Source organism: Desmodus rotundus, chromosome 6, assembly GCF_022682495.2.
Source record: "Desmodus rotundus isolate HL8 chromosome 6, HLdesRot8A.1, whole genome shotgun sequence".
Taxonomy (NCBI): Eukaryota; Metazoa; Chordata; class Mammalia; order Chiroptera; family Phyllostomidae; genus Desmodus; species Desmodus rotundus.
Genome location: NC_071392.1, coordinates 48,556,254 through 48,576,627, shown reverse-complemented (window position 1 = coordinate 48,576,627; position 20,374 = coordinate 48,556,254). Strand labels below are relative to the sequence as shown.

The following is a 20,374-nucleotide window of genomic DNA, read 5'->3' as shown; positions in this document are numbered from 1 at the left end:
ATGTGGGTTGGGATAAGGTACATGTCACTGTCAGATGTTGTGTGTAACCAGTCTTAGGTCACCTGTCTGTACCTATTAGTCTGTTCACTGTCTGTGTCTGTGTCTACTGGTCCTGCATGTGTGTGTTAGGGGCTGATCTGTGTACAAGGGTCTGCTTCCTCCAGCTCAGAGCTGGGGGAAGATCTGTAAAAGGACCAGGGTTCCCTGAAGTCTACCTCCACCTATCAGCTACACTGCCTCCCCTGAGGTTGCTTGGTTTTCCTCTGGAGCCTTCTGTTGAGTGACTGTAGGATGAGCCCAGGAGAGTTGAGATAGGGCTAGTGGGTTCTTCAGGGTTGCACACTCAGGCACTCAATGAGGGAAATGTAGTCCCTGCTTCAAAGCCAACACCTTCAGTCTCTGCCAGAGTCTCCAATCCTAGTTTCCTCAGGGGAGCTCACGGGGGAAGATGCAGGTTGTGTACAGCCAGCTTTCCCCTTTTCAGGAGCAAGCTCATCCTCCCTGGGCTCAGGGGGATAGATCAAAAGAGTCTCCCATTGGGGTAGTTGCTGGCACAGCCCACAATAGTAGGCTAAGCTCTTTGTTCTGATCTAGACAATAGACTCTGAGGGTCTCACACTATGAAAGTCCTTACCCTGAGTTGCTCTTCCTTTCCCACAGCTGAACTACACCCAGTGCAGTTATCTGAGTCATGGCAGGGTTGATCTAAACAGTTTCCAGTTGTGGTTTGTGCAAATCTGTAGGAGAGGGCAGGCACTTCTTCCCCTTCATGGAGTAACATGAGTTGAACTCACAGGGGATATTGGATTTGCCTCCCTACAATGTAATCATGCAGCCCAGAGCTCACTTCTCTGGCTCCCAGACAGAATCCTCCCTAGGAGACACAGTATGAAAATCCCAGCTCTGTGTTGTTCCCTGGCATGTTGCCAAATCAAGCAGGATGGGGTCAAATATCCCAGCCCTGCGACATACTTTGATCTTTCCATGCAGTGGGTCTCAGCAGGTCTGGGCCAAGTCCCTGCTTGGGTGCAGCTCTCCTACAATGTCAAATACAGCAGGACAGAGACAAAGATCCCAGATCTGCACAACTCCTCTATGGTTCCAAACCTATTGAAAACAGGCAATATGAGTGACTCAACTGGTAGGGGATGGGGACATCAGTTGTGCCCTTGAGGTGGGGGAGACCAGTCCTCTTTCCCAAGCCACATAGTTTAGTTACTGTTTTGGACTCCACCAAAAGTCTCCCATAAAATAGAGGGCCCCTTAAATCACTACTGAGTGCAGCCACCAGACCCCTCTGCAGGACCCAAGTGCGGCAGTGTAGCCTCTCCAGCAGTCAGAGTCCAAACCGTGAACTCCCAGGCTTGTGCTGTAATAATAGGAACACTCTACCCGGAAGGTGCCCTCTAAGTCTTCCAGGTGGGGTGTATCCCCACTGATTTCCACTGCTGTATGCTACACTGACCCTTCTTCCCATCTCTGTTGCTCTGGGTTGGGGATCCCTGCATGGGTTTAAGATCTTGTGTTCTAACAGGGAGGGAGTTCTGCAGCACAGTATCTCTCCATCTCTCCTGCTTCTCAGCTGCCACCCCATCTGCATGTGGGGACTTTCCCCCTCACATCTCAACTCTTCTTACCAGTCACTAGGTAGCTTCTTCTGTATTCCTTGGTTATAATATTTCATATCAGTTAGCTTTCAGTTGGTTGTTCAGGTTGATTTCTCTGTAATTTAGCTGTAAATTTGGTTTGGAGCTGGAAGCAAGTAGCCACGGCTTCCAGTTATTCTGCAGCCATCTTGGAATCTGGAGGTACATTTTAATTAAACATAAGGAAAATATTTTAAATAGATCTGAGGGACAAAGAATTTTGGTTAATTTAGGCTTGGCTTATTTCAAATCTGGTTGATTTTTTGGTTCATTTCCTATCTGGGCAATTTCTGATCTAATGAATTATTCATCAGCAAGGATTAATATACAATGTTATGTTGTAGATTTATTCTCCTATTTTATTTTGTTTTCTGTCTTTTCTCTATTTTTCCATTTCTTTATTTTCACTTCCTGCCTTCTGGTGGGTTAAACAATTTTTTAGAGTTCTATTTTGATTTATCTATAATGCTTTTGTATGACTTTTTCTATAGGTTTTTTAGTGGTTGCTTTAAGTACTTTACTATACATACATAACGTATTCCAGTATGCTAGTGTCACTTTACCATTTTCAATGAGGTACAGAAACCTTGCCTTCATTTACATCCCTTTATCCTCCCTGATTTTAATAAATTTGTTTTAAGTATTTTCTTTACATACCTTTAGAACCACATCAAACAGTGCTATATTTTTTACTTCAATTGTTGTATTAGTCTGTGAGACTGCCATGACAAAATATGCCATATACAGTATAGTTTCAACAACAGAAATTAATTTTCTCATAGTTCTAAAGGCTGAGAAGTATAAGATCAAGGTGCCAGCTGATTTAGGTCTTGGTGAGAACTCGCTGGCTTGCAGATGGTTGCCTTCTTTCTATGTCCTCACATGACAGGGAGAATGAGTTCTGATGTCTGTTTCTCTTTTTATACACCTATGAGATTAGGATCCTACCCTAATGACCTTTATTTAATCTTTATCACCTGATCACAGACACTATCTCCAAACAGTCACATTAGGAGTTAAAGTTTCAACATGTACATTTTGGGGGACATAAACATTTATCCATCAAACAACCATTAAACATAATTTAGAAGGCTAAATAGAAAAAGGAAAGTCTATCATATCCATATTTTTGCTTACTGTGTTCTTCCTGATGTTCCAAGATTCCTCCTTTATTGTTTTATTTTTATTTAGGGAACTTCCTTTAGCCATAAATTTAGGGTAGTTCTACTGGCTACAAATTTGCTCAGTTTTCTTTCATGTGAGAATGTCTTGATTTCCTCTTTATTGTTTAAAGATGTTTTCACTGAATACAGGAATTTGGGTTGAGAGTTCTTTTCTTTCGGCAGTTGAAAAATGTTGAGCCACTTGCTTTTGGCCTCCATGTTTTCTTTTCCTTTTTTTTAAATATATTTATTGACTATGCTATTACAGTTGTCTCATTCCCCCCCCCACTCCACTCCATCCTGCCCACCCCCTCCCTCCCACATTCCCCCCCTATAGTCCATGTCCATGGGTCATACTTATAAGTTCTTTGGCTTCTACATTTCCTATACTATTCTTACCCTCCCCCTGTCTATTTTCCATCTATCATTTATGCTATTTATTCTCTCCCTCTCCCACTCCCCTATTGATAACTCTCCATGTGATCTCCATTTCTGTGGTTCTGTTCCTGTTCTAGTTGTTTGCTTAGTTTGCTTTTGTTTTTGTTTTAGGTGTGGTTGTTAATAACTGAGTTTGCTGTCATTTTTACTGTTCATATTTTTATCTTCTTTTTCTTAGATAAGTCCCTTTAATGTTTCATATAATAAGGGCTTGGTGATGATAAACTCCTTTAACTTGCCCTTATCTGAGAAGCACTTTATCTTCCCTTCCATTCTAAATGATAGCTTTGCTGGATACAGTAATCTTGGATGTAGGTCCTTGCCTTTCATGAGTTGGAATACTTCTTGCCAGCCCCTTCTTGCCTGTAGTGTCTCTTTTGAGAAATCAGCTGTCAGTCTTATGGGAACTCCTTTGTAGGTAACTGTGTTCTTTTCTCTTGCTGCTTCTAAGATTCTCTCCTTCTGCTTAATCTTGGGTAATGTAATTATGATGTGCCTTGGTGTGTTCCTCCTTGGGTCCAGCTTCTTTGGGACTCTCTGAGCTTTCTGGACTTCCTGGAAGTCTATTTCCTTTGCCAGAGTAGGGAAGTTCTCCTTCATTATTTGTTCAAATAAGTTTTCAATTTTTGTTCTTCCTCTTCTCCTTCTGGCACCCCTATAATTCGGATGTTGGAACGTTTCAAGATGTCCTGGAGGTTCCTAAGCCTCTCCTCATTTTTCTGAATTCTTGTTTCTTCCTTCTTTTCTGGTTGGATGTTTCTTTCTTCCTTCTGGTCCACACCATTGATTTGAGTCCCAGTTTCCTTCACCTCACTCTTGGTTCCCTGTACATTTTCCTTTGTCTCTCTTAGCATAGCCTTCATTTTTTCATCTAGTTTTTGATCAAATTCAACCAATTCTGTGAGCTTCCTTATTACCAGCATTTTGAACTGTGCATCTGATAGGTTGGCTATCTGTTCACTGCTTAGTTGAATTATATCTGGAGCTTTGATCTGTTCTTTCATTTGGGCCTTGTTTTTTTTTTTTTTGGTCTCGGCACACCTGTATATAAAGGGGCAGAGCCTTAGGTGTTTACGGGGCGGGGTAACGCTGGTTGCTGCTCTGTATGTGGGGGAGGGGCCAAGAGGGAGCAATGGCGCCTTCTTCACTCTCCTCCAGATTTCACTCTTTCACTCCGCTACCCACAATCAAATTGGGCCCCTCTGGTGCTGGTTCCCAAGTGGGTGTGCTTGTGCACACTCTAGACCCCTGTGGGTCTCTCCAACGACCTCTCCTGTGAGGCTGGGAGTCTCTCCTGCTGCTGCCCCAACCCCCATGGGTGTTTTCAATCACCCATGAGGCTTTATCCCCCCCCTGCCCGCCCCCCCCCACGCTGGAGCCCTGGGCTGCGAGGTCTGCTTCACTCCCCACCATTCCTTCCGGTTTATCTATGCGTGAATGTGGGGCTGCAGGGTCTGCCAGTGGTCAGACCGCCTGCCCCGTTTGTCCCACACTCTGTCAGTCTCTGTTGCCACCAAGGCAACACGAGTCCTCTCCGCCCCGGCTGCCCGTCTCCGCCCCTCCTACCAGTCTTGATGAAGGTTTATTTTTTTTATCTCCTTGGTGTCAGACTTCCTTGCCATTCGATTTTCTGTCAGTTCTGGTTGTGTGAGGAGGCGCAGTGTGTCTACCTATGCCGCCATCTTGGTTCTCCCCTGGCCTCCATGTTTTCTCATGAGGAATCTACTGTTATTCAAATTGATTTTTCCCTTATATCTGATGTATCATTTCTATCTCACTGCTTTCAGTAAGATTTCCTTTTTATTTCGTTTTCTAAAGTTTGACAACCTTGATGTGTCTTGACATGGATTTCTGTGATCTTGTTTAGGTTAGTTCAGGTTCTTGAATCTGCAGGTTTATGTCTTTTGCCAAATTTGAAACATTATTTCAAGTACATTTTCAGCCCTACATTTTTCTTCTCTCCTTTCAAGCTTCTGATGACACAAATATTAGCTCTTTTAATCTCATAGGTTCCTGAGGTTCTGTTTCATTTTTATTTTTAATTTTTTCTCTGTTCAGATTGGTAATATTTGTTGATCCATCTTCAAGCTCATTGATTCTTTCATCCTTCTCCTCCAATCTTGCTGTTTAGTCTATTAGCTGAGCTTTTTATTTTGATTATTGTATTTTTCATCTCTAAAATTTTTATTTTGGTTCCTAATTATATCTCCTGTTTCTTTGCTGAAATTTTTTTTTACTGTAGTTTTATATCTTTTTATTTATTTCAAGAGTGTTCACAATGGACTATTAAAGTGTCTTTATAATGGCTGTTTTAATATCTTTATTATATAATTACAACATCTCTTTCATCTCAATATTGGCATCTATTGATTGTTTTCATTTAGCTTTAGACATTCCTGGTTTTTGGTATGATAAGTGATTTTCAATTGAAACCTGGGCACTATTGTGTTGTGAGACTCTGGATATTATTTAAACTTATTTTAGCTCTTTTTCTCTCACACTGTTCCAACAGGGAAATGGAGAGATACTGACTCTACCAGTGTTGCCAGGTAGAAGTCCAGGTATCCTGGGTCTGCCTCTTCTGACACCCAAGTCATTACTGCTGGGTAGAGTTGGGAATTCTAGCTTTCCACTAGATCTCCAATGATAGCTCCCTGGCTGAGAGGGGTAGGAGTGTCTTATTACTGCTCCCACATGGTCTGCACTGACGCTTTGAGAGAGGATGGCCTCTTAACATCCTAGAATGGATTAGAATTTTGATTCCCTGTTTAGCCTTCTCTGATACACCTCACAATGGTTGGCATGGTGCCTTGTTACAGCCTGGTGAGAAGGGTAGATGTCATAGTTTTCTGTGGTGTTTTGCTGAAGTAGACTGATTATTAGAAAGTTTTCTGTCTTGCTAGCCTGTTCCTTTCCTGTTTTTATAGCAACAGAGACCAAGAATTTGTTTTGGCTTCTTTTGCCTACATCTGTTGGCATTTCTGGGTTGCTGGCTTCTCTAGTACTCAGTCAGAAGTGTACAGAAAAGAGAAAAAAGTAAAAAAGAAAACCCAGGGAACTCTCTGCTATATTGTTCTTTAGGTTGCTAGGTTTCTTTTCTCTCTCCATTTATCAATCTTCTTATTTAACATATCATGTCTAGGGATTTTAGTTATAATTTGGAGGGAGTATAGGGAATACAACAATCTTTCTAGAAGTAGAAGTCCTAGCCTCTCAGTTTATATCATATTTTTGTGCTTCACATTACACAGTTTTGTGGAGTATCAGAGCTTTGAGATAACTCATACAAAAATCTACATTACTTTAGAATTGTTCTAATGAAAAGGCTGAAAGTTTTCTTGATGAATCATGCTCTATTTAATTTAATTTGAACTAATAATTAATGCTATCTCCTTGTATTACTATAAAAATGTTAGAAACAAATCTAGACTAACAGAATTCTAGGGTTCAATGTAGGGTATTTCACTATTCAGCTATGGTGACCTTAAGCAGATCTCTTGGCATCTCAATATTCTCATCTGAATTAAGAGTGTTGGACTAGTTAGATGATCTCATAAGTTTTCTTGTTGCAACAGCATCTTTATTTTCTCTTTGTCAATCTATTACTTTTTAAAAAACTCTTACACTGTACCACAGGTTTGCAATAGGTTGGTTAAATCAAGTAAAATCATCATAATTAGATAAGAAAAATAAGAATAGTTATTATTTATTGGATGCTTACTGTGATCATGGTACAACAGTAAATGTTTTACCAATGTTCTCTCATGCAACCTTGAAAACAATTTTTGAAGTAGAAGTTACATTCATTTTATAGATGAGAAAACTGAGGCTCAGTTAGGTAAATAAAAAATGTCCTCAAAGATACTTGTTGTAAAGATCTATTTGATTCCAAGTATATTTGATTTCAGAGTTGATGCTCACAACCACTCACATATACTTTTTATTTTTGGTCACTTTTCAAGAAGCAAATTATTTTATAGAAGTACTATCTTAAAGGTTCTGGATAGCTGAGATATATATTTTGTTTATAATTTCCCCCAATCACTTTATTTTGCTTGTATTCATTTTTAGATAAATTCAGAAATGTATACAGCTTGATTTTTGATATTTATACTTTTTAAAATTTATTTTTATTTTTTAACATTTTTTTATTGTTGTTCAAGTACAGTTTTCTGTCTTTCCCCCCACCCCTCCCCACCCATTTATTCTTATTATCCATCATTTATTAGAGGCATAAAGAGGCATCGCGTTGAGAAGTAAAGGAATAACTTGAGGACTTAAACTATTATGTTCAAAAACAAAAATTTAATTTGTCAACTTCCATAAACTTTATAGTGTCTCAGGAAAGTCTCAGACACTAGACAATATATTTCTGTGTAAATTTTACTTCCTTCAGAGAATAGATAAGGAACTGTTTATAAAATTATGTGAACTAAGCAAAGGTAGAGGGTCAAGAAAAAAATGTAAAAATAAGAAATACAGAAAACAGAAATAGAGATCAAACAATACAAATTTTAAAAGTATATAATAATTCAAGCATTTTAATATGATACGAATTCCTACAAATATTTCATATAAAATGTTTTTTGCTTTTAAGCAAGTTAAATGAATATGTATTATAAAAATGAACTATTGAATACCCAGAAATTTGTTGAGATCTTATGTTTTCTGAAAATCAAAATTGTGTTGAAAAAAGATTTAACCTCTTAATTGAAATCAATTCTGTAAGTTTGTGTAGATCACTGGTATATGTTTACTTGGCAAAAGACCTGTAAGTACTTATAGTATGATTAACATAGAAGGGAGAGGATAACAATATGAGAAACCAGGAGTACATAAATTCTTATGATCTCATTTTTTTAATCCTTACCTGAGGACATTTTTCATTGCTTTTTAGAGAGAGAAGATGGAAGAGAGGGAGAAACATCAATGTGAGAGGGAAGCATGGATTGGTTGCCTCCTGGCTACACAGGGGGACTGGGTATTGCAGGCTCCTGGACCTGGGCCCAAACCTGCAACCTAGACTTGTGCCCTGAGTGGAAATTGAACCTGCAAATTTTTGGTTATGGAACAATGCTCCAACCACTGAGCCACACCAACCAGTGCATGATCTCATTTTTATATAAGGATTTAGGAAGCTGGTAATTGACTCCCCAATCTTGTTCTGAGATCAGGGTGTGCTTTTCTAGGAAAATGATTTGAGCTTTGAGATAACTCATATAGAAAAATCTACATTACTTTAGAATGGTTCTAATGAAAAGGCTGAAAGTTTTCTAGATGAATCATGCTCTATTTAATTTGAACTAATAATTAATGTTATCTCCTTGTATTAATATAAATGTTAGAAACAAATCTAGACTAACAGAATACTAGGGTTTAGTTTAGGGTATTTCACCCTAAAGTTGCCATGATTTTCCATGATTTTGTCAGGTACAGAATTATTTTCTTTGCAGAGTTTGTTTGTTTTTTTAATTATTGAAGTTATACCAACAAAATATTACCTGATTCAAACAAAATGTTATCTGTAAGTCCAATATAAGACATAAAAATGGTTCAATTATGGGTGTCATGCAAGTAGAAATAGGGGTATAACTCTGTCTTCTGATTACTCCATGTATGCTTAATTTTCTGTAGAACATTTTAAAGTCCCAACAGCACAACTGGAAAAATCCTCAGTGAAATATAAGGGTCACCAGAGTAGGAACCCAAGACATAAACTGTAGTCCCAGTCCAAGCTATGTTACTGAACCTCAGTGGGTCCAAATTCCCTCATCTGTGAAATAGGAGATTGAACTAGGTATCTTTAATCTAAAATATTTGAGGGAACCATTAGAAACTATATGCTAATCACAAAACTTCTGTACTTTATCGGTTCTCTACTACAAAATAAGATGGTCACTGAAGGATAAAATAATTTGCATATCTACCTCAAAATTCTAAGTATTAGATTTTTTTAGCCTTAAAAGTTTAAAGGAGTTAAAGAGAAAATTGCAATATAAATGCAAATTATAAAATTGTCCTCTTCCGAGCAATTTCAATATCTTTCTTTCTCACCTCATCTCAAATAATATTTCATCCATTCACTCAGCAAATGGAATGCTCACTATCTGACAGCCACTGAGCTAAGTACTGAGGATGAAAAAGACAACTTTAGAATGTCCACGACTCTATAATTATTCATAATCCCCTCCTTTCAAATACAATAGGTGATGTGTTCTTTTGACAGAACTCTTTTGACTCTATGATGATGTATCATTCATTTCTAAATGACAGACGATGCAAAGGGACATATTAAAACTAAATGAAAAATGAAGTGCAGTCATTTAAAAAGAACTATATATTTAAAAACCAGGATATTTTAAGTAGAATGGCTTTGTTGTAATTGATCTTTGATCAACTTGAGCAAATAGTATTTAGTTTTATAGGTATAAAATACTTTGTTTTCTCAGTAAGCAGAGTACCTCTTAAATATGAAGATAGTTCCACTGTCTAGGAGATAATCTCACTGATGTCACCTCTGTTACCTGAACAATTCTGGATTACCAGTGGTTACTTGAAATGGATTGGGGCCAACAGAGGGAAGTTGGATGAAGTTGCCGAAAGGGGCCTTTGAGGGTTTAGAGGAGAATTGTGAAAGGCCCATTCTGTCTTTATTTAAACCTAAATTTCTCGTGATACAAGCAACAGCCTTTGGGCATAGCTTCCTTTGTTATTCAGACCAATAGATCTCCCAGCTCAATCTACAAATGCATACCCATTCATTCTGAGTGACTGTCCCCAAGGTGGAGCTGATGTCCACCCCTTCCTCTACACTTGGCACCCTTCCCAATACCCATCCAACAGTTGACTCCGGTTCTAGGGCCACAACCATCAACCCCAGCACCATTTTCCAGGAACTGGCCTCTACCCCATTAGTCCCCGCCCCTCTTCTGAGAGTACCCAATGGGTGGAGACGGGGCTGCGGTGGGAGGGGCCTGAGGCGGGCACATTTAAAGAAAGGCAGAGGGCGAAAGGAAGCGAGAGAGGAGAAGAAAGAGAAACCAGGGGGCGAGGCGCCGTCCAATGACAAAGCCCAGGGGTGGGCGCCGGCAGCCATCTTGTACCGGGTGGCAGGATCTTCACCCGCGTCCTCCGCCCTCAGAAGGGGTGGGGCGGCGGCGGCGGAGGCGAGAAAAGTAGCGAGAGAGGCACCGGGCGAAAGGCGCCTGCAGCGGCCGCCGCCGCGGAGCCGAACGCAGAAGGGGGCGGCGGCGGCGGCAGCGGCAGCGGAACCCGGAGAGCGCGGGCGGCCCCGAGCGGCCTCCGATGCGGCGCAACGTGAAGAGGCGGCGGCCCCAGGCGGCCCCGGCCTCGGTCTTCCGGGGCGGCAGCTTTAGGGCAGGAGATGGGGCCGGGCTGGAGGCGCTGGAGGACAAGGTGGTATATTCGCGCTCGCAGCTGTCGCTGGCAGACACCACCAAGGCGCTGGGCGACGCCTTCAAGCTGTTCATGCCCCGCAGCACGGAGTTCATGAGCTCGGACGCGGAGCTCTGGAGCTTCCTCTGCAGCCTCAAGCACCAGTTCTCCCCGCACATCCTACGCAGCAAGGACGTTTACGGTTACTCCTCTTGCCGGGCTCTGGTCCCTGACCCCCCAGTAACCCCCGCTGTCCACGGCCAGACACGCAGGCTGGGCCGGGGCTGGGCGGCCAGGAGGAGGCGCCGCAGAGCCCGGGGGGCCGCCGCCCACAGAAAGAAACCGTCGCTGCCCCCGCCGCCTACCCCCGAGGAGAGCTGCGCCACAGAGCCCGAAGCCCTCGGCCCCTGCTTCGGGGGCCGCACCCTAGAGGAGATCTGGAGGGCTGCCACCCCGACGCTGACCACCTTCCCCACCATCCGCGTCGGCTGCGACGTGTGGGGCGAGCGCAGCCTGGCGGCGGCACGGCGCCGAGCACACCAAGTCTTACGAGTGAACCTGGAACCCGTGGTGAGGCTCCGCCGCTTCCCGGTGCCTCGGGCGTGAAAGGCAGCCCCTTGGACCCTCCGACGGAGCTTCCGCCTGTAGGGATGAACAAGTGTCAGTCGAGTGTTTACAGATCCAGCCAGGACTCCGTCCCCTAGTGCACTTTACGAGCGAAGAAGTCACCGGTTGATGTTCCCGGCTCTGCGTCCTGGACCTGCGCCGCCGTCTGGGACCCCGGGGCAGGTGTGCCCTCTCCTGCCTTCCAGCGCTGGACCCTCAAGACAGGCCCCTTTTCTTCCTAACCCCAGATTGAGACGTCTCCAGGACTGTAGGGGCAGATCCATTCTCTCCCTTTTGGACTCTACCTCACTGGTCTGGAAGCCCTCCGAAGAAGTCACTATTTTTCCAAAGGAATTTGGTTTTGTGCTTGTGTAATAAGCCAGAATTCACTTGCTTTTTATACCTCTCCTCCCCGCTACTCCCCTCCCCCACTTTTTTTTTTCTTCTTTTGGACTACCACCCCTCTTTCTGGACGAAAGATCAAACATGTTTTGTGGAGTTGCAGTAATTTGTGCTCAGGGTATTCTGAATCTCGTTTCCTAACGTGAACTGGATTCCAGTGCTTTTTTTGACCAAGGGTGCTTTCTAAGCGACTCAAGCTTATGACTGTCAAGGATTTGTATGGCTTTGAACTTCATAGGCTCAGTGATTGCAAACAAAGAGATGCAAAATACAACTGTTTTAAATATTTTAAGGTGTTTCTAAATATTTTATATCGAAATTTAAAGTTTATATTTACTGAGCTCCTAAAGAAAATGGTAGAAACTCATAGTTTTGTTTAGGAAGAGTTGGGCTGTTAAACTTTTAAAAATTGAATGAAAATTAAAGTGCATTGAAACCACATGGCTTGTGATTAAAAGAAATGAATACATTATAAAAACTGGCATTGGTTAAAGAGATGGATGAAATCTGATTAGAAATGATATGGCCTCTTTGTACTGGTCTAACCTACAAATCCAGGAATATTTCAAGGATAATTTATTTTAAAATGGGAGTCCAATAGGAGAAACAAATATGTATAAATTTTGTGATTAAAATGATAAACAGAATACCCACTAGAATCCTCAGAACTGTAAATGATCTAGAGGGGTGGGGGCATTTCTTGGTATAACTAACTTGTTGGAAGTTTCTTTGGGTGAAATAGATTTATTTTTCTTTCTTATTTGGTTTTGTTGTTGGATAACAAGAAATGTCCAGACTAATATCACCACTTCTATAAACATCATGACAGTTGACTTTTTTGCTCCACCAGTTGCCTTTTTTTTATCTTATTTCCATTTCAATTTATGTTTGCAGTTATGGGTCTTTGACAGCTGAAGACCACAGGAATCAAACAGGCAAGCCACACAGAGTTCTGACCCTTCTTTTTACACATTTATAATAGTGTTTATATCATACGGCCCAGTGTGTAACTCTTGATTATCCAAGTGCCTTTGGTCATTGTTGGCAGCAAGACTTAATGGTTTTTAGTCAGTGGTGCCACAGCCAGATTTTACTGCAATATCTAAAGGGTCAAGTTTTTGTACCACTATTATTTCAAATTTAAGTATTCTGCCATGGAGCAATCTGTACTGGGCTGGAACTTGACATATTTAATACTCAATATTAAGGTTTATCTCTGCTTGGCAGCTTCTTTGGAGAATAATGAAAGCTGCAATTTTGACTCTTGTGTTCTTAGAATTTAAACGGCATAGCCTTCTGAAATGATTTTTTTCCAAGTTGAATAGTGTGGTTTAGGAGCTTTGTGACTTTACTTTCAGTGTTTTTGTTTTGTTAAAAAAGATTTTTTTATATATATATATATAATGACTTTATACAGTTTCCCAGTAAGCATCATAGTCTTTTATTCACTACTCAGTGGTAATGCATTGTTACATACACTGTCACATGAATAAATAAAAGTGAATAATTAGAAGATGGAGAGTGTTAAATTATATTTGTGTGATAGGAAGCTCATCTATATTCTTTTGATTATTAGCTTCCATTGCCAACTGTATTCTAGTTATATAGGGTTTTCTCCTCCCCCGCCAAAAAAGTTAACTTTTTAAGCTAACTAGCATCTGAGAAGAAAATTTGTATTTGTATCACTTCTATTGTATATAGTTTTATAATAATTAAAAAATAAATTCAATGGCCATATTAGAATGTAATTTCAACATATTACTTATCTAGATAGTTTCCCAGAGGATTTTGAAATTAGACTTAGCTGGGAGGATAATTTTGCTCAGCACAAAACTGAAACACAATCTTTCACACCATGCATTCATTGTAACTTAGGGTTTTAACTTTTTTTCCTCTTATGCTTTGTTACTTTAGAGCACTTGAATTCACATACATGCTTCTTTGGATTATCTGGTCTGTGTGATTTCAGTTTGGATCTAATTGTCTATCCTGAATTCAATACGTTATTTTTTTGGTTTGTTAAAAGTTCATGCCATTTCTACTTTGTGTGATAAGATGTAGGAAAAAAAAATCTTTATTTTTGCCAAGTTTTCTTTAGCAAAGCCTATGTTACAACTTCCCTAATGTGAAGAAACAAATAATATAGTTGACTAGTATATTAATAGAAAAGTGAAAGTATTTTATGGGTACTTTTGGGCAGAATGTGAAAAGGAACTTGGCATGGTGGCCTTTATTGTGAGGCATCCATTTACTGTCCTCTAAAGTGAGTCTCTAGCCTAGCTTGTGTATAGTTTTTGTAAGAAGTCCTGTGATCTTCATTCATTATTTTACCTTCTCTTATATCTCATGGCACAAGGAGAAGGAGGAAGCTAGGAAGTATATCACCTTGCTAAGCTTTTATTTAATTTTTAACTCTTGAGTGCCTAAATGTGGTGACTGGCACCTCAATTAACCTTTTGAAATTTCTGATGTCATTTTTTTTTATCCTTCCTGTCAACCAGCAACTTATTTTTCCTTACTGAAACCAGTAATGTCATGATTGTTGAGGGCAAGCTTCGTTGTTGATAGTGTAAAGTGTCATTGTTGGGGTGTGTATTTATTTTGTCCAAGTTTGAGGACCCTATTGGACAAGTGTAACTTAAGCTGGTGGCTGACACCTATTGATTTGCAATGTGCAAATCTGAAAACTTTCAATAAAAAACATTAAAATATTTGAATACAAAAAATTCGGGCAATTTTTAACTCAAAGTTTTTTGTTCTTTTAAGGGTTGCCACAGCACCCTTTAAATTTGTGTTTTTTAATGGACATACATAATATTCACCTGTTTAAAATATTTCTTAATGGACTTATGTCTTAAGTGCATTAGGAGGCAATTATTCGTAATGGAACTGACTTTTTTTGGACAGTTTGATGTGCATATGACTAAGATTTACAATCTGATTGTACTTTGCTTTTTAATTTATTAACTGTAAATAAATTTTAGAGAATACACAGTGTCTGGTTTCTCTAATGATGTTGAAAGTTTTTGAAATGGGGTTTTATGTTTACATGTGAACTGGAAAATGTTTTACTTTATCGTGTGATAAGTTTTGACTTTTTTGTGAACTTCAGACTGCTGGAAGTTTTGAGATAGGTGTGCTGTGCTATACTGGGAGTCTATGTTACGTCAGCTCTAATGATCTAGTGAGTCTCCAGGACAGTGCTTCATGCCCAAGACCAAGTCGTTACCCACCTTGTCAGCAATAAAAACTGAAAATGCATCAAAATTTAGTTTTGATTACCGACCCCAATCTCCCTCGTGGTAGTGATAGAAGGTCTAAAGCTCACATTCTTTCACATTATGAAAGAAGTGAGAGTGTTCCATAGGAGTATCATCAATAAGGGCTGTTTTAACAGAGTAGAACTAGAATTTTCATTACAGTCTAGAAAGGAGAAATGGAGTATTAACAAGCATAGGATTCACAGTCCTCTCTGATCTGAATTTGTCTTTTGAACCTGAGTATCAAAAATGGAGTCGTCATGATGTAACAGCTGTGAATCACAATGCCTGGGATAGAATAAAGGCTTTCTATTGGCATTAGAACTCCAGGTAAGTTACATAAACTGTGTGCCTTAGCTTCCTCAGGTATCAAATGTGGTTAGTAAAAGAGACTGTTAGATTAAAAGTGCATATTAATGGTGGACACATAGGAAATATTTAATAAATGCTATTAATTGGAGGCATGCCTGCTGAGCATAAATATATGCTGAGAGTGGTCCTTTGGGAATTTAGCATCCCAAGAACAGAGTGTGGTCTGGGATAGCTAAAAGACAAGGTAATTTGTGGGTGAATTAAAGACAAATATTCAGCATGAGGTTGGTTTGAGTTGATTTATTAGTAGTTTTCACTGTTGGAGGTTTTTTAGGCATTCTTAAAATTTTGGGGTCTTATTTTATCATCCTGGCATTTTCAAGATATTTAAAATGTGCTCTTATGTGTTTTAAACTGAGAATTTATCAAAGTAATCAGTTAAAGTTACTGATCCAAGAACTTGCCAAATTTCCACGCTAAGTTTTCACTTGGCACAAATTCAAAGGGTTGCTTAAGAACCATGTTAATCCACATGTACCGAACTAAATTGGAATTAATTTGTGTGAGGTTTGTATTTCCTTTGTTAAAGGAAACAAATGAGTACGATAGTTACGTTTGAAACAGCAGAAAATTATTACTAAAAGTGAAAAAGATCCTATTTGAAGCATTGACATGCTCATTTTTAGATTTTGGATCTAAAGCCTGTAATTTAGTTCTAATTCCTGTTAGCACAACCAATAACGGTATATTCTAACTTGGTGAGCAAGCCAAAGTTGTGGTATCTGAAGCCGACACAAAAGAATTTTCTTAGATGGAAGTTATCCTGTAGGAAGAAGCTGCAAACAGCCTGATTGCAGATTTCCCAACAGCAATGACCTCACTGTCAGCACTGGTCTTGGTAAATGTTACAATGTTACCTCAAACCATCATGTATAATACTGTAAACATATCCAGAGCACAAGTGGAAGGTAATGATCACAGCAACATCATACACTATAGCTAGCCCAGCGAGTCTGAATAAATACTCTACTGAACTCAAAATTGGACTTCTTTTGCTTCTGAAAGTGTTCATAAAAATGTTACATGAGATTGTTCAAAGTACTGAAATTAACTGTGTAAGGTGTATATATATACATATATACATATTTCTTTTGTAGGATTTTTTCAAGTACATGTTTTTAAAATATTGAGTAGAGCATAGAAAAAAGGGTGAAATTTAGGGTTCTAAAGTCTAGGTTAAAAAACTGTTGAGGCATATTAAGAGTACACATATTAAAAGTATTATAACCCTTGCCGGGGAGTTCAGGGGGTTAGAGTGTAGTCGCACACCCCACGATTGCCGGTTCCATTCCCCAGTCAGGGCACATGCAAGAATCAACCAATGAATGGATGGATGGGTGGAGCAGCTGGTCCATGTCTCTTTCTCTCTCTTTCCTTTCCCCCCCTCTCTTAAATCAGTGAATAAAAATTTTTAAAAAAGCATTATAAGCCCAACTTCACAAAATTTCATAAGTTCAATATTCTCATGCAATAAACACTCAGTTTAAAAAGAAAAACAGAACATTACCAGTACCCTAGAGGACAACTAATGCCCCTTCCAGTCATTACCCATCTCCCCTCCAGATCACGATTACACTGACATTCTGCAGCATAGATAACTTTCGCCTGTTTTTGGACTTTTTTATCAGAGGTTGGCAAAAGTAGGTTTACAGTTGTAAATATATGAAACAGTTAATTCTTGTATTATTTATTAATTATTGTATTATTTTCCATACAAACAACTAACTGTAAATCTACTTTTGTCAACCCCTGTACATAGAATTATGTATCATATGCTTACTTTATTTCACTCAAAATTATGTTTGTGAGATTCATTCATATAATTGCATTTGGTTGTAAGTCATTTATTTTCACTGGTGTATAGAATTCTATTGTGTAAATATTCTACAGTGTGTCTGCAATTCTTGATTAGCATTTAGATAGATTCCAGTTTAGGGCAATTATAATCAAAGCTTCAGTGAACATTAAAGAACATGTCCTCTGGTGAACTTTTCTTGGTGGGTGGGGTGGGGTAGTATTTACCTAGGAGTGAATTTGCCTGATTAGATGTTATTCAAAGATCAGATTTGGTAAATACTTTCACTTCTCCCAAGTGGTTATATCAATTTGCATGAACTTTTAGAGTAGTGTATGAGAGTTCAGGATTTTCATATCCTTGCTAACACTTGGTATCTTTGGTCGTTCTTATTTGAGCCATCCTGGTAGGTGCACAGACTTTTTAAAAATTAAAAACATTTAAAACCAAGTAATGTATATATATGGTTTTAAAAACCCACCTTAAGTAGCACATAAGGGCTTATAATAAATAATAAATAATAATAATAATAATTCCCTTCCTCATCCCAACCACCGCTTTCCTAGAGGCAACACTTTTGTTAAAAAGTTAGATTATTTTTTTAACATGCTATTTTTTAAGGGAAGTTTTAGGTTTAGAACAAAAATTGTACAGAAAACGTAGAGCCTCCCCTCACACCCCACTCTCTACAGTTATTAATATCTTGCATTATGTGGGTACATTTATTATAACTGATGGATGAGATATTATTGACCCAATAGGGTTCACTTTATGTTGTACAGTTCCATGTTTTGACAACTGGATTATGTCATGTATCTACTATTACAGTATCACACAGAATAGTATCACTACCCTAACAATGCCCTGTATCCACTATTCATCCCTTCCTCTCTTCCCCTGTACCCCCCGGCAACCAGTGGGGTTTTTTTTACTGTCTCTATAGTTCTGCCTTCTTCAGAATGTCATATAGTTGGAATCATAAAGTATATGGCTTTTTCAAACTGGCTTTTTTTGCTTAGCAATATGTATGTAAGTTTTCTCAATGTCTTTTACCTTCCCTCCTGTCCTTTCTTTTCTTAATGGAGTTTATTTTTTAAAACAGTTTTAGGGTTTACAGAAAACTTAACCAGAAAGTATGGAGAGTTCTTTATTTTCCCCTCTTCTTATTTTGTTGAAGTACATCCTCAGATAACTTCCTAATAAAGAGTGAATAGAATCAAATGTTCTGAGGCTTTTCATATCTAAAAATATATTTATTCTATTCTCACATTTAATTGACAGTTTTGATAGGTTTAGAATTCTAAGTTGTGATGACTCATTGCCCCTTCCCTAAATGGTCCCAGACTATAACACTGTTGGAATGATCATATCTACCTTTTATAGTGTTTCTGACTCATTCTGTCATTTTTATCTTATTCTATTCTTTGAAATGATTCACAAAGTCCAACCCACATTCAAGGCAAGGGAAATGAGACTCAACCTTTTGAAGGGCCCAAAAAAAGAATTTATGAGCATTTTAACTACCACAGTCTGCCCTCTGGGCTTAATTATTTACATTCATCTCATATTCAAAATATCCTTCACCTGTCCTAAGATTCTCCTTCTCAAAGTCCTAGTCCTTTATACTTTATAATCAGCCCAAAGACCAGGATGTTGTCATCTAAAATAGGTCCAGGTGTGGATGGGGCTTCTTGGGTGCCTTTCTTAACGCAGGTCCTTGAATACCTCTTTTCTCAATTTGAAGATCAATAAATTAAAGATACAACCAACAGACCATGGTGGGACAGGTATAGGATAAACAGAATAGACACTGCTGTTCAAAAAGAGGGGAAAAGGGAAAATCAAAACAATCGTAATTCTAACATTCAGCTGGGCACAATTGACAGTTACTTCATTAGGACTCAAAACCTGGGATAATTTTGTATGGCTCCAGCTTTACCTTCTAGGTTTTTTTTTTTTAATTGAATTTATTGGCATGACATTGGTTCATAAAACCATACAGGTTTCAAGTGTGCAACTCAATACAACACCATCTGCACACTGCATTGTGCACCCCTCACCCCAAACAAAGTGTCTTTCTGTCTCTGTTTCCCCCTTTTGCCCACCTCCACCTAGCCCCACCCCCTTTTCAATCTGGCGCACTGTTGTCTCTGTCTGTGCATCATGTATGTATGTTGTCTGGCTAATCCCTTCACCTTCTTTCATCCAGCCCTTCCTTCCCCATCCCCTCTTTGACATCATCCATCAGTCTGTCCCATGTATCCATGCCTGTTTTTATTTTGTTCATTAGTTTTATTTTTCATTAGATTCCACATATAAGGGAGATCATACAGTATTTGTCTTTCTCTGACTGGCTTATTTCACTTAGTATAATAATCTCCAGCTCCATCCATGCTGTCACAAAGGTAAGATCTCCTTTTTTATGGCCAGGTAGTATTCCACTGTGTAAATGTACCATAGTTTTTTACCCACTCATCTACTGATGGACCCTTGGACTGTTTCCAGATCTTGGCTATTGGAAATCCTGCTGTTATGAACGTAGGCTGCATATATTCTTTTGAATTAGTGTTTCCATGTTCTTAGGATATATTCCAAGAAGTGGGATGGCTGAGTCAAAAGGCAGTTCAATTTTTATTTATTTTTTTTAGGAAATTCCAAACTTTTCCATAGTGGCTGTAGCAATCTGCATTCCCAGTAGCAGTGCATGAGGATTCCCTTTTCTCCACATCCTTGCCAAGACTTGCTATTTGTTGACTTATTGATGGTAGCCATTCTAGCAGGTGCAAGATGATATCTCATTGTGGTTTTAATTTGTATTTCTCTCATGATTAGTGAAGTTGAGCATTTTTCCATATATCTATTGGCCATCTCTATGTCCTCTTTGGAAAAGTGTCTATTCAGGTCTTTGCCCATTTTTAGAAAAGATTTTATTTGTTTATTTTTAGAGAAAGGGGAAAGGAGGGAGAAAGAGGGAGAGAAACATCGATGTGAGAAAGAAACATTGATCAGTTACCTCTCATACACACCCTGACTGGGGACCAAATCTGCAGCCCAGGTATGTGCCCTGATCAGGAATCAAACCGGTGACATTTTGCTTTGTGGGGCGATACCTAACTAACCGAGTAACACTGCTCAGAGCCTTTGCCCATTTTTTAATTGTATCATTTGTCTTTCTGATGTTGAGTTGTATAAGTTCTTTATATATCTTACAAATTAAGCCCATATTAGATATATCATTGGCAAACATGTTTTGCCATAAGTGGGTTCTCTTCTCCTTTTGTTGAAGATTTCTTTAGC

General features: G+C 39.2%; 1 protein-coding gene and 1 pseudogene across 1 annotated transcript; both read left to right on the top strand.

The window, feature by feature from the left end:
• Positions 1–20,374, top strand: part of LOC112303077 (keratin, type I cytoskeletal 18-like) — a 375,683-nt pseudogene that overhangs the window by 234,776 nt on the left and 120,533 nt on the right.
• Positions 10,252–14,640, top strand: CCDC71L (coiled-coil domain containing 71 like). Its single transcript, XM_024558546.3, has one exon. The coding sequence runs from the start codon at positions 10,553–10,555 to the stop codon at positions 11,246–11,248; it is 696 nt and encodes a 231-aa protein (XP_024414314.3). The 5' UTR covers positions 10,252–10,552; the 3' UTR covers positions 11,249–14,640.

Bases quoted from the DNA above. Each gene is read 5' to 3' on its own strand.
- CCDC71L (XM_024558546.3), top strand. From the start codon at position 10,553: ATGCGGCGCAACGTGAAGAGGCGGCGGCCCCAGGCGGCCCCGGCCTCG.